At 54.0% G+C, this 10372-nt stretch overlaps 2 protein-coding genes across 2 annotated transcripts in view; both read right to left on the bottom strand.

Annotated features, from left to right (window-relative positions):
- Positions 1-3336, bottom strand: part of ADGRA2 (adhesion G protein-coupled receptor A2) — a 27272-nt gene extending 23936 nt beyond the window's left edge. Inside the window, 1 exon segment of the mRNA XM_019471339.1 lies at positions 3215-3336. Within this exon segment, the coding sequence (XP_019326884.1) occupies positions 3215-3336 (122 nt within the window).
- Positions 3337-5586: 2250 nt separating this feature from the next.
- Positions 5587-10372, bottom strand: part of PROSC (proline synthetase cotranscribed homolog (bacterial)) — a 9254-nt gene continuing 4468 nt past the window's right edge. Inside the window, exons 3-9 of the mRNA XM_009276336.2 lie at positions 9990-10097; positions 9716-9751; positions 9049-9124; positions 8736-8870; positions 8395-8537; positions 7637-7735; positions 5587-7305 (exon numbers count right to left, since the gene is read on the bottom strand). Coding sequence (XP_009274611.1) covers positions 7168-7305; positions 7637-7735; positions 8395-8537; positions 8736-8870; positions 9049-9124; positions 9716-9751; positions 9990-10097 — 735 coding nt within the window. The 3' untranslated portion in view covers positions 5587-7167. The remainder of the gene's footprint in view (positions 7306-7636; positions 7736-8394; positions 8538-8735; positions 8871-9048; positions 9125-9715; positions 9752-9989; positions 10098-10372) is intronic.

The raw sequence follows: 10372 nt of genomic DNA, 5'->3' as shown, positions 1-10372 counted from the left end.
CGGGCGGGCGCCTGCGTGGGAGAGAGATGGAGTCCCCCGTGGGCCGGAGCTCGGAGTGGTCCTGGAAAGCTGGAGCCTGCGTGGGAGGGAGATGGAATCCCGCACGGCGCAGAGCTGGAGCCCCCGCGGGCAGGGGCTGGAGTTCCGTGGGGTCCCACAGGACCAAGAGCTACAGCCGCCGTGGAACAGAGCATCCTCCCAGAGGGCGAGAAGCTCCAGTCCCGCCTGGTCCCGAGCTGGAGCCCTGGGCATCAGCAGGGAGGGCTGGAGCCCTGCGTGGTCCATAGCGCACGTGGTCCATATGGGCCACGATGCGATGCCTCACTGTAGCGTCCCAGCTGCGACAAGTACAGGGTGCTGTGTCCAGGGTGGTGGCACACACATGGCCCCACCAGCCCTCCTGCACGTGGGGGCTCTGTGGCCTCCCACTGCCTGCCGGGACCCCACACCACAGAGGAACCCCCTGCACAAACTCACACAGTTCACTTCATGGTCACGCTGCTCCGTGCCCTCCTGGCCTCCGCTCCACAGTTAACACTCTTCCCTTCTTACCTTCCCTGTTTGCTTCACTGGTTTTCACGCTAAGTTCAATATTTTCCTTCCCGCTCCCCCCTCCCACGTCCCCGCTGCCTCTTGTGCTGCCCCCGTCCCTCTCTTCCCCCCCGGGGCTCCGCTTCTCTGAGGCCATGGCTCACTGCAGCTTCAAATCAAAAGGGATCAAAAGCAGGCAATGAAGTCTCCAGGACCCCGCACCAGGGAGCGGAGGAAGAGGGTCATGGAAGGATGACAAGAGACGGCTCTGGGAATGCGGTTTCTCTCCAGGACCAATAGTTCCTGGAGGGGAAAAGAAATTTACTCCTTTCTCCAAATAAATACATCTTGCTGTGGCGGTGGGGGTGGGAAAGAGAAGATACTCATCAGCACACACGCCCAAGCTGTGTCCACATGCGCTTTTGTTTGGGAGTGTAAGCAGCCCAGGGTCCTGCACAGCTCGTTAGCCGCTTAACCAGCGGTTGCCTTGTTTCTCCAGCTCTTCCCTACCCTCATTCAGCCCTGCCCGGGCACTCGCTGCCTCCCGCCAGGCAGGACCAAGGACTGCAGCCCCAAGAGCTCTTCCGTGGCCAGTCACACCCCACACAGACCTCCCACCCCCTGGCCCCGGGTGGTCAGCCATAGGACCCCAGAGCCCTGGAGACCGGCGTCATCTTGCTAGTAAAAACCACAACAATCAACAGTATCCCCTCTTTTTTTTTTCTTTTTTCCACTGAGCAAAATTTCCACTGCAGAAATTACCCTCCTGTGCTCAGCGCTGCAGGATGCTGATCCCAGATCCTGCAGCTGAAGCTGGAAGAGCAACAGGAAACCGCTTGTGTCCAGTATCCGCTCAGAGATCCTGCAAGCATCTGCACAGTATGAAACCCCTCCCAAAAACCAAAGTGGTGAGCTGTGCCTCCCACTTTAAACACTGCAGAAAGCAAGAGTGGTTTTCCCTCCTTCTTCTAGAGAAGATGAGCCTACAGGCTGGACCTCACTGCTCTCCCCGGGTATCCCCACCAAGGGAGAGAAGAGACTGCTTGTCTGACATCTGATTTAGACAACAGGCACCCACAGCACACCGAACCCAGCACCAAACAGAGAGATCCCAAAACACCGCAGTACACAGGGCTCAGCCACCTTCTTTCGCTGGATCAAGCCCTAAATGAAGAAAGCCTTGTCTCCAAGAACTCCAGCACTTGCAAGGACCCTAGGAGCCACCGTGCAGAACCACTCACCTCTGTGCCCATCAGCTCAAGAGTTGGGAGCAAGACACAAGATTTCAGTGCCTCATCCCCAAGGGAATGGCCCAACACTTCGGCACTGAGCGGCTGGAGGGACCTCGAGCAGAGCCCGGGCTTGCACCTCGCTGCGGGTGGCCCTGCTGCTCCAGAGCACTCTCATCCCCGCGTTATTCTGCGTTGCCTTAATGGCCCATTTTGTTTCTCCTCCGCAGGGAGAGCCAGGGAGCTGCTCACACTCGTGTTCCTACCGAGTGCAGCTCTGACCCTGATCCAAACCACAGCCGCTGCCCCTCTTCTTGCCCTTCCTCAGGGCAGCGGCTCTACAGCTGGGCTAGAAGGGGCCCTGGGAAACCCCAGCGTTAAGCCAAGAGCCCCCCATGCATGGACAGGAACGGGACTTGGCACGGATCTCAGGCCCTGGAGGATGTTGGTCAGTGCTGGCAGCATCCAAAGGCAATCAGAGCTCTGGAGTTGTCTCCACGACACATTGAAGCAATCAAGCCACTGTACATGGTCTTCAGAATTTCAATCTCCTATAAAATTACCTCCAAGAACAGTCAAAACCTTGTCCAAACTAGTAATAAATGTGAAATACCCGGCCCCAGCCCCGCTATGAGGAGAGGAGCTCAAGCAACACTTCCCACATGCTTCAAGCCCAATGGACTTCAGGTTCTTTCAACTGCTTCCAAGCCCCTCTCTGTGTTTTCCCAGCCCCAATCCCTCGTGATGCCTCCTGCCCGGGAGACAACAAGGCAACCTGTTTGAAACTCCATCACCACGGACGTGCCGGTGCCGGATGCCAAATTCCTGTGCCTCTCGCTCCCATTTAAAGGTAAAAATGCAGGCACAGAGAAAGACAACAAGCACAGGACTCTCTAAATTCCTTTCACTGGGATCCAATAAAAACCTTGGCAGTTGCCGGCCTTCCTGCCGGAAACCCGATATCCCAGAAATAAACACGCTTTCCACTTTGAAGGGCTGCAGCGGGCTCTGTCTCCAGGCCGAGCTGCTCCCGGCCGCCCCCGGGCTCTCACCTGCCCGCAGCATCCCCGGCCACAGCAGGAGCCTGAGGCAGAGCAGGGAACTGACCCAAATCTCTTGATATTCTCATGGAAGCTGAGCACCCTGCACCTGCCCACAGACGGCAGGGTGCTGGGCACCGGGACCCGGCCTGGCTATGGCACCGAGTGCCACGCATTGGGGAGCAGATGCTTTCGTGTCCCTCCAAGCCCTCCCCGCTCGCGGAGCTGGGCTTGGCCCCCGCTGCCTCCCTGCACATCTGCTGCGTGCATCGCACACCCAGCTTGCGCTGCGATTTGGCAGGGAGGCCAAGCTCGGCTCCAGACACTTTGCAGCACAAAGGATATTATCTGATAAAAAATAAATCAAGACTGGCTTTGTGGAAGAAGGGGAGTGAACGATGCCTGGACTCCCACCTAATGGGTAACCAGAGCCTGCGGAGCTCAGCAACTCCAGAGAGTGCCTCTAACAGGAGAGGCTGCTGCTCCGGCACCAGCACTTCCCCGAGGATGAGGATGGCTTCAAGCAGCCAGCCCATCTCCCCGGGAGCCAGGAAAGGTAAAGCAGCAGCACATCACCCCATCCAGCATAATTGACAGTTTTATTCCTTTTAGAAGCAGCCAAGTCTGCCCACAGATGCTCCCCAAACCCCCCAGGAAGAGTTTTTCTCCATAGCGCACGTGAAGTCCTGCTCTGCACGCCAGCACGGCTCTGGGGGTGTGTGGGGGTGTGTGTGTGTGTGTGTGTCAGCCTAGCCAGCCCCCCATCCCAGGGACAGCGTGGAAATGAGCGTCACCTCAGGGGACTGCTGGGAAACCTGGGGCCGTGCCTTTGCTCCAGGAGGTGACAGCGCCTGCGCCATCGGCCAGCAGCAAGGGCTGTAAGTCACGAGGGAGGAGGCGTCCCTCTGGCCGCAAAAGAGGCCTTCGTCTGCTGGACGCATTTCTCCAAGGCAAATATTGACAGTGACATTGCCCCGAGGAGCGGGGAGCGAGAGCACTGCTGCTTCAATAAACCGGCCAAGTGCTTTTAATAGATGTAAATAAAGCTTGTGTTGCAGGGGGCCGAGGTGCCTGAGCGGGGAGTGGTTCATTAAGAGGCCAGGGAGCCTTTCATCTCTGGCTCGTTGGCTCCCCTCCAGTGACCAACAGTTACCATCTGCCGGGTGACCTCCATGGAAGGAGTGGGTGGTCTGCGCCCCGCTCCCCCCGGACAGGTGTCCGGCGTCACCGACACCGCCGCTCCGCACCCTCCCGGCTCAGGCTTGAGGTGGGTGCCTCGAGGAGGGCCAGAAGGCACCGGTGGGCACTGCCCACTGCACCGGCTTCGGGAAGGCTCAGCCACAGGAGGAGCACAGCAAAGCGCTCAGGCACGGTGCAGTCAGAAGAAAAAAGCCTGTTGGAAGCAGGATGGGCGAGAGAAACAGCTGCAGAGGAAGGGAGCAGATCACACTGCTCTCCTCTCCCCTCCGGTGCCGTGTCACAACCCAACACCAGCCACCACAGCTGCAGCCAGCGCTGCTGTCCAGGCACAGCACCCAAGCTGCTCCCCGCAGGCCACCTGCGCAGCCCGGACACAACCCGGCTGGAGGGGAGAGGTGTCCCACAGCTGAGCGCGTCCCCAGCGCCACGTGGCACGGCTCTCCAGAACCACCAGGACGCACACAGTTCTGCCGGGGTCTCATGCGGGAGGCCACCACCAAAGCTGACAGAGCCCTAAACGTTTTAGCAGAGTACGCAGGCAGATCAGAAAACCAGAAGACCACACGCTTTCGTGAGCCAGTCTGCTCCTTAAATACCGCTGTGCCGAGTCAGAACTCCAGGGCACGGAAGCCGGGACAAGCCTTGCGCTGCCCCACAGCCACCCGTGCACACCCACCTCCCAGTTTACACCATTAGCTACTTCTTTAAGCTTGGCTAGCATCCAGTTTCAACTCAGGAAATAAGCACAAAGTGCCCGAGAGAGGAAAAGCAAGAGGGCACGTGAGCCCCAACGCAAGACAATTCTCAACGTAAGCCCACCCCGCTGTTCCGTGCTTGAACAGAAAGAACTGCGGCAGCGCAGCTGGTTTTGGAGCCGCAGGCTGGTGGGAAAGGGCCGTCAGCGAGGGGTGAGCAGAGCAGGGGGTCCCCGATCACCCCCTCGGGCTCAGAACCGCCTGCTCCGGGGCTGGGCTAGCTCTGTAAGCTCAGGTAGCAGATCACTTTCATTCCTCGTTTGCTATGGAGAACTCTAGCCAACATTGTACGAGTAGCAAACAAACACTGCAGGGACACCGGCAGTCTTCGCGCATTTGAATCAAATTCAGAGAGGAGAACGGGTGTCCTGACTCTGTTCTGTAAAATAAACGAAAGGCTTTTAATGTTGTGAAACTTGCAAACACGAGGATCTGTGGTCAGTGTGTGGTGCCGAAATTCTGGGAAGAAAGAGGTGGAAGAGGAAGGGATTCACTTCAACCACCAGATGGAAAGATACAGTTATTTTTGAGACACATTACTGATCCGTACCTGTCCGCGAGCAGCCGAGGAGCTGTCGTCCCTCCTTCGGTGGACCAGGAGCGCTGCCCCGGACCTGGGGAGCAGTGCCACCCAGAGGGCTTCTCCAGAAATAGCTCACGCTATCTGACATCTCGCCCGACTCGGCAGCTATTTTTTTTCCCCTTCTGATCGAAGAAAGCTTCGCTTTCTTTGCCAGCTCTGTTTCAGCTCTCTTTCAAACCACCCTCCTCCCGCCATCCCGAGACAAGCGAGTCTCTCCCAACAGCAGCTCCAGGTTAGGGAAATAGCTTCAACGGCAACTCAGGGCATTTATTCACAACACTGGAACATAAAAATAACATCTTTAATAGCTTTGTAGTTGGCACAGATGGTATTAAAATTCACCACTTTTTATTAGTAGACTATGAAACAACACACGGTGCAGTGCCGAGGGCAGCTCCGACTGCATGTTGCTTCTAAACCACGTAGCTATGACAGGTTGGCGTTAGAGTTGACTCTTTTCATTTACATTCAGCATTTATAGTTAGAGAGTAAAACCAACAGCTAGGTTTAACCACACACACACACAGAGAAAAGCCTGGGAAGGGTATTTCTGCTGGCAACTGATGTCTCGTCCTCTTAGCAGCACACAAAAGCCCAAAAATGTAGTTGCAACACAGGTTGCAAGAGAGACTTGCCGTAGCTACCGCTGGCCAAATAGCACGTGACAATGCAGGAGCTTCCGCTCACATCTGAATGAAAACAGTTACTGCAGCGAAAGAGTCGTTCCCCTCTTCCAGAAGTGAAGGCTTAGGCCAGCGCTTAAGATATTAAGACATCGCCCAGAAGCTCTGTCAGGGCGACTGGATTTTTTTTCAGGAACCTAGAACACAGTAATATGTGTATAATACCTTACTTTCTGAAGTACTTTTCCCGAAGGGCCTCTAGCAAGCCTCGCTGCTGCTCTGTGAGGCAAGCATTATTATCCTCATACGGATGTCGACGGGATGGTGGAGGCACCGAACAGTTAAGCGACTTGCCTTGGAAAGCAACAGCAAGCTGATGGCAGGGACCTTGCAGAAAAGCCCCATTCTGACCAAAAAGAACTTACAGCGTCAAGAACTACCACGCAGGATGAAAATAACTCCCAACAACACTTCACAAGAGGGGAAGGTTGAAAGCATCCCAGATCTGAGCAGACACGGAACCAATGGGAAAAGTTAGCGGTGTCAGCCTGAAAAGGACAAATATAAACCTCAGCCGAAAAGACACTCCCACACTTGCAATCTGCATCCAAAACCTTACGCCATGAACTCATGCTGGCGACTGTGTTCCTTATCCATCCGTGTGTGCTTGTTATTCGTCCTCTGTTTAAACGGACACAGTCTCTCCAGTGTCACAGTTTGCCTCTATCAGTTTCTACGTAAGCATCCCTCAGTAGTGACCACCTGCAAAACTTTTATTTGGGGAAACATTTATAGGTCTCTGGCAAGATTGTAACTTGTTTAATGAAGAATTCAGTCCTCAGTGAAAACATAATCACCGACACTGCTGCAGATACATCTTGCTCATTAGGAACTCCATCCTGACAAACGTTTAGTTTGTTCAGCCTAGTTATCCAAAAGTCACTGTTCTTAATGACCCTGAAGGAGCCAAGATACCACAGTCACTTTCAACAATAAATTTTCTTATCATTTGTTGGTTATAAAAATTTCCAGTTTCTATGAGTACTCTATAATCACAATAAATTATGAGGCATTTCTGGCCTCTGTTCTGTTACAAGGAATTCCCTCTCACCATCACAACAGGGTGCCGAAACAGAGGGAGGTAAGAATGCATAGTGAGGTCTCCCATCATCTGTCCTCTGTCGAGGCCACTTTTTTTTTTTCCACCTAATGACCCTGCACTGCCAAGGTCTCCGTTTCGCCTTTAGTTTCAGCAGGGGCCTTGCCACCGACCGCTTTGTTGGAATAATCTCGCTCTCCAAAAATAGTGCTTCCAATCCTGACGTTTGTGGATCCAACCTCTATCTACAAAGAGACAGAAAGGAGGAGCTCAGGGCAGGCTGCCACCCACACCTGCCAACACAGTCCGTAACCACCCTCGACGCTCGCCGTGTCACAGAAGGACGGCTCCCCGTGTACTCGCCATCTGCAGCTACAGCTAGGGTCTGTTTTGGTCCCCAGAACTCTATCCCAGGAGCGCTGTTTTTCACAGAACAGCACCATCAGTATCTCCATCCAAGGGGAGGCCTAAGAGGCCCCTCTGGATGACGCCTGGGCTGGACTTTGGGGTGCCTCCTGCTGGTGCTGGTACGTTTGGTTCCCGAGAGAAGGGGTGGCAGAAGGAAACCAGACTTACTGCGTGCTGGAAGTCTGTGGACATGCCCATGCTCAGCTCCACCGTCTCAACGGGGAGATTCAGCTTTTCGCACACTTCCTGCCGCAAAGATAGCAGCATCTAGAAGGGAGGAAGAAAGAAGAGAGGATCACACACTTGACAGCCACACCGGCTCAGTTTCAGGGTTTCACAGATCACGATTTCTGCCTTTCTTTGAAGTCTCCTTCACACAGAATGTGAAATACCCACACGTCCCACTGAAGCTTGCTCTGCAGCATCATAACAGCGCCTGGAGATTTCCCGTTACAGGCTACATTACTGACAACACGCGTACCTACAAGTCTACACATCTTCTGAAGACGTCCAATTATCACACCAGCATGACAGACGAGGAACGCAGACCCAGTTCCTCTGCCTGATGCAGCCCTGTGCACACAGCGTGCAAAGAAAGGCTGACTGAAACCTCATCTGAAAGCAGGACCAGAGGATCCAGGACAGTAATTGCTGCACAAGGTGCCCCTGCCAATACCCCAGCTACAGCTTCAGAGAAGGGACGGGACCAAATACATATGGGTACAGGCACCTGGCCTCTGCAGAAATGAGCCTAACACCTGCATTAATACTGACACTTCAGGTCTGTACTACTCTGAACAAGGTGTTTCTATTGACAATCTACAGTCAGACTTACAGCTTGACCGCGTACTGGTTTGGCTGGGACAGACAACAGAGAAACGGGAGAGGCCAGCCAACAGTTGATGTTTTCTTCTAGAAAATCTTACCTGGAAGTCAGGATTTGGGCCCTTACTAAGGTCATGCCCAATGCTGCCAATCGTCATCAGCCCCACAAATTCCAGGCTTGGACACTTGTTGATGACATGCTCCACAGCAGCCGTGGTGTCTCCGGGAGGAAGGCCATGCTTACCTGGCACAAAGTGGGGAGATTTGTGCCAAGCTCTGCCAGAGACCTCCCCTCCTCGCAACCAGGCAGAAGCCAACAGATGACTGAGTTTCATCTTAGCTTAGAGAAACGCTTTAAGAGCGCAAACCAACCCATCCCATTCAAGTTGTTTCTATCAAGTCAGCAGGACAAACTTGCATATCATCAGAAAAAGCCACTTACTGTCTTCTCCACTCGTATTAACTTGCACCATGACCTTCAGCTTCTGAGATGACCCTTTTTTCTGCCATGAGCTGTTCACTCTGTCTGCCAGTTTCACAGAATCCACCGTTTCCAACATGAACAGGTTAGGGACAGCTGGGGAGAAAACACAGGCTGAGGGCAATTCTGCTGGCACAGAAGTTTTTGTACCTACAACTCAGCTCGGTCACAGAGACAGGCATTGGTGAGTTAATGTACACCAGGTTGTTATTATTTGAACGTTGGAAGACTATTGCCCACAGGGTCACTGCATGTAAAATTAAATAGAGTTTACCAATCAACTTGTTGACGTTATTTTTCTGCAGATGGCCAATAAAATGCCACTTAATCTCCGGACAAGACGACAGAATCTGAAAGCACAGAGGAACAGTTTGGTTGAATGACAATTCCCTCTTCCCCACACAGTACTTAAGTCTCAGTTTGCCCACAAACAAAATACCAGACACCCAGTCTTCTTTTGTTTACCCTGACAGACACAGGTCACGCAGTGCTTGTGGTGTGTACTGAAGATTGCTTCACAGTCTGGAGAGGAACAGGGCTGTAGCTGCAGAGCGTTACAAGGTGAATGGGGAAGGCAAAGCTCTTTTGTAACTGAACAATCATAAAATGATGCGTTTTCCCTGAACTGAGCGTTACCATTTTTTTTTTAAAGGACAACTGCGCATCTCCTACAGCAGGAAGCACAAAAGGTGAAGCACTGTTCAGACAAACACTTTATGACTAAGGTGCACGTATTCACAGAATCCTCTGGCGCCAGCAAGGCAAGGAGGGTGGACATGGCAGAGGCAAAGAGCTAAGAATAACCCCACCATTTATCTGAAAAGACAAGGCTCAAACAGCCTCCATCGCCAATTCTCTAACAAAAAACAAGACTTTTGCTGAACGGCTCTCAGTACACAGCTATACAAGGAGAGAGAATATATAAGGAACTGCGTACTTACTCTGGAGTCTGATGCCTTTTCCAGCAACTCTTGAACCTAGTAGAATTCAAGAAAATCTCTTGTTAAAACCACACCAGACATGCCTGCACCGCAAGAACGGTCTCCCTGGAACGGGTGTTCCCGGGACCAACGTGCACCTCAAATACAGGGCCAGGGGCCTGATGCTATAACCAAACCTAGCTCCCCACGCGCAGGGCCATGTGCACTGGGCTGCCCAGCGCCTGCCCTTGGCACGGGGCTCCGCTTGCAGACCCGTGAGGCCCAACCAACTCACGTAGTTCTCCCCGAAGCTGCGCTGCCCGTGGCTGTAGGCGTCGATCACCATCTCTGCCGGCTTCGTCTTGCTGACGGCCACCAGCCGCGGCTGCACAGCCGGGAGCCCCTGCAGAAGCACCCGAGGGTGAGTGGGACGTGCAGGGGAGGTTCCAACCTGCTCCACGCTCTCCCCAGTGCCCTGCAGTGCCCAACCAGGCCCCCCAGCCCCACCCCAGATCCCCCCACAGCCTGGGGCTGCCATGGGAGGGGGTGAGGGCGGCCTCCACGGTGATGGGGGACCCAGCCCTCTGCAGGGTGGTGGGCCTGGCTCTAGTGGGGGGAGGCCTATCTCTAAGGACGATAACGGGGTCCTGTCTCCTTTGCTGGGGGGAACAGACAGCC

This window comes from Aptenodytes forsteri, unplaced genomic scaffold (assembly GCF_000699145.1).
Source record: "Aptenodytes forsteri isolate BGI_AS27 unplaced genomic scaffold, ASM69914v1 Scaffold298, whole genome shotgun sequence".
NCBI classification, from domain to species: domain Eukaryota; kingdom Metazoa; phylum Chordata; class Aves; order Sphenisciformes; family Spheniscidae; genus Aptenodytes; species Aptenodytes forsteri.
The sequence above is the reverse complement of the archived record's forward strand: the minus strand, read 5'-3'. Positions and strand labels throughout refer to the sequence as shown.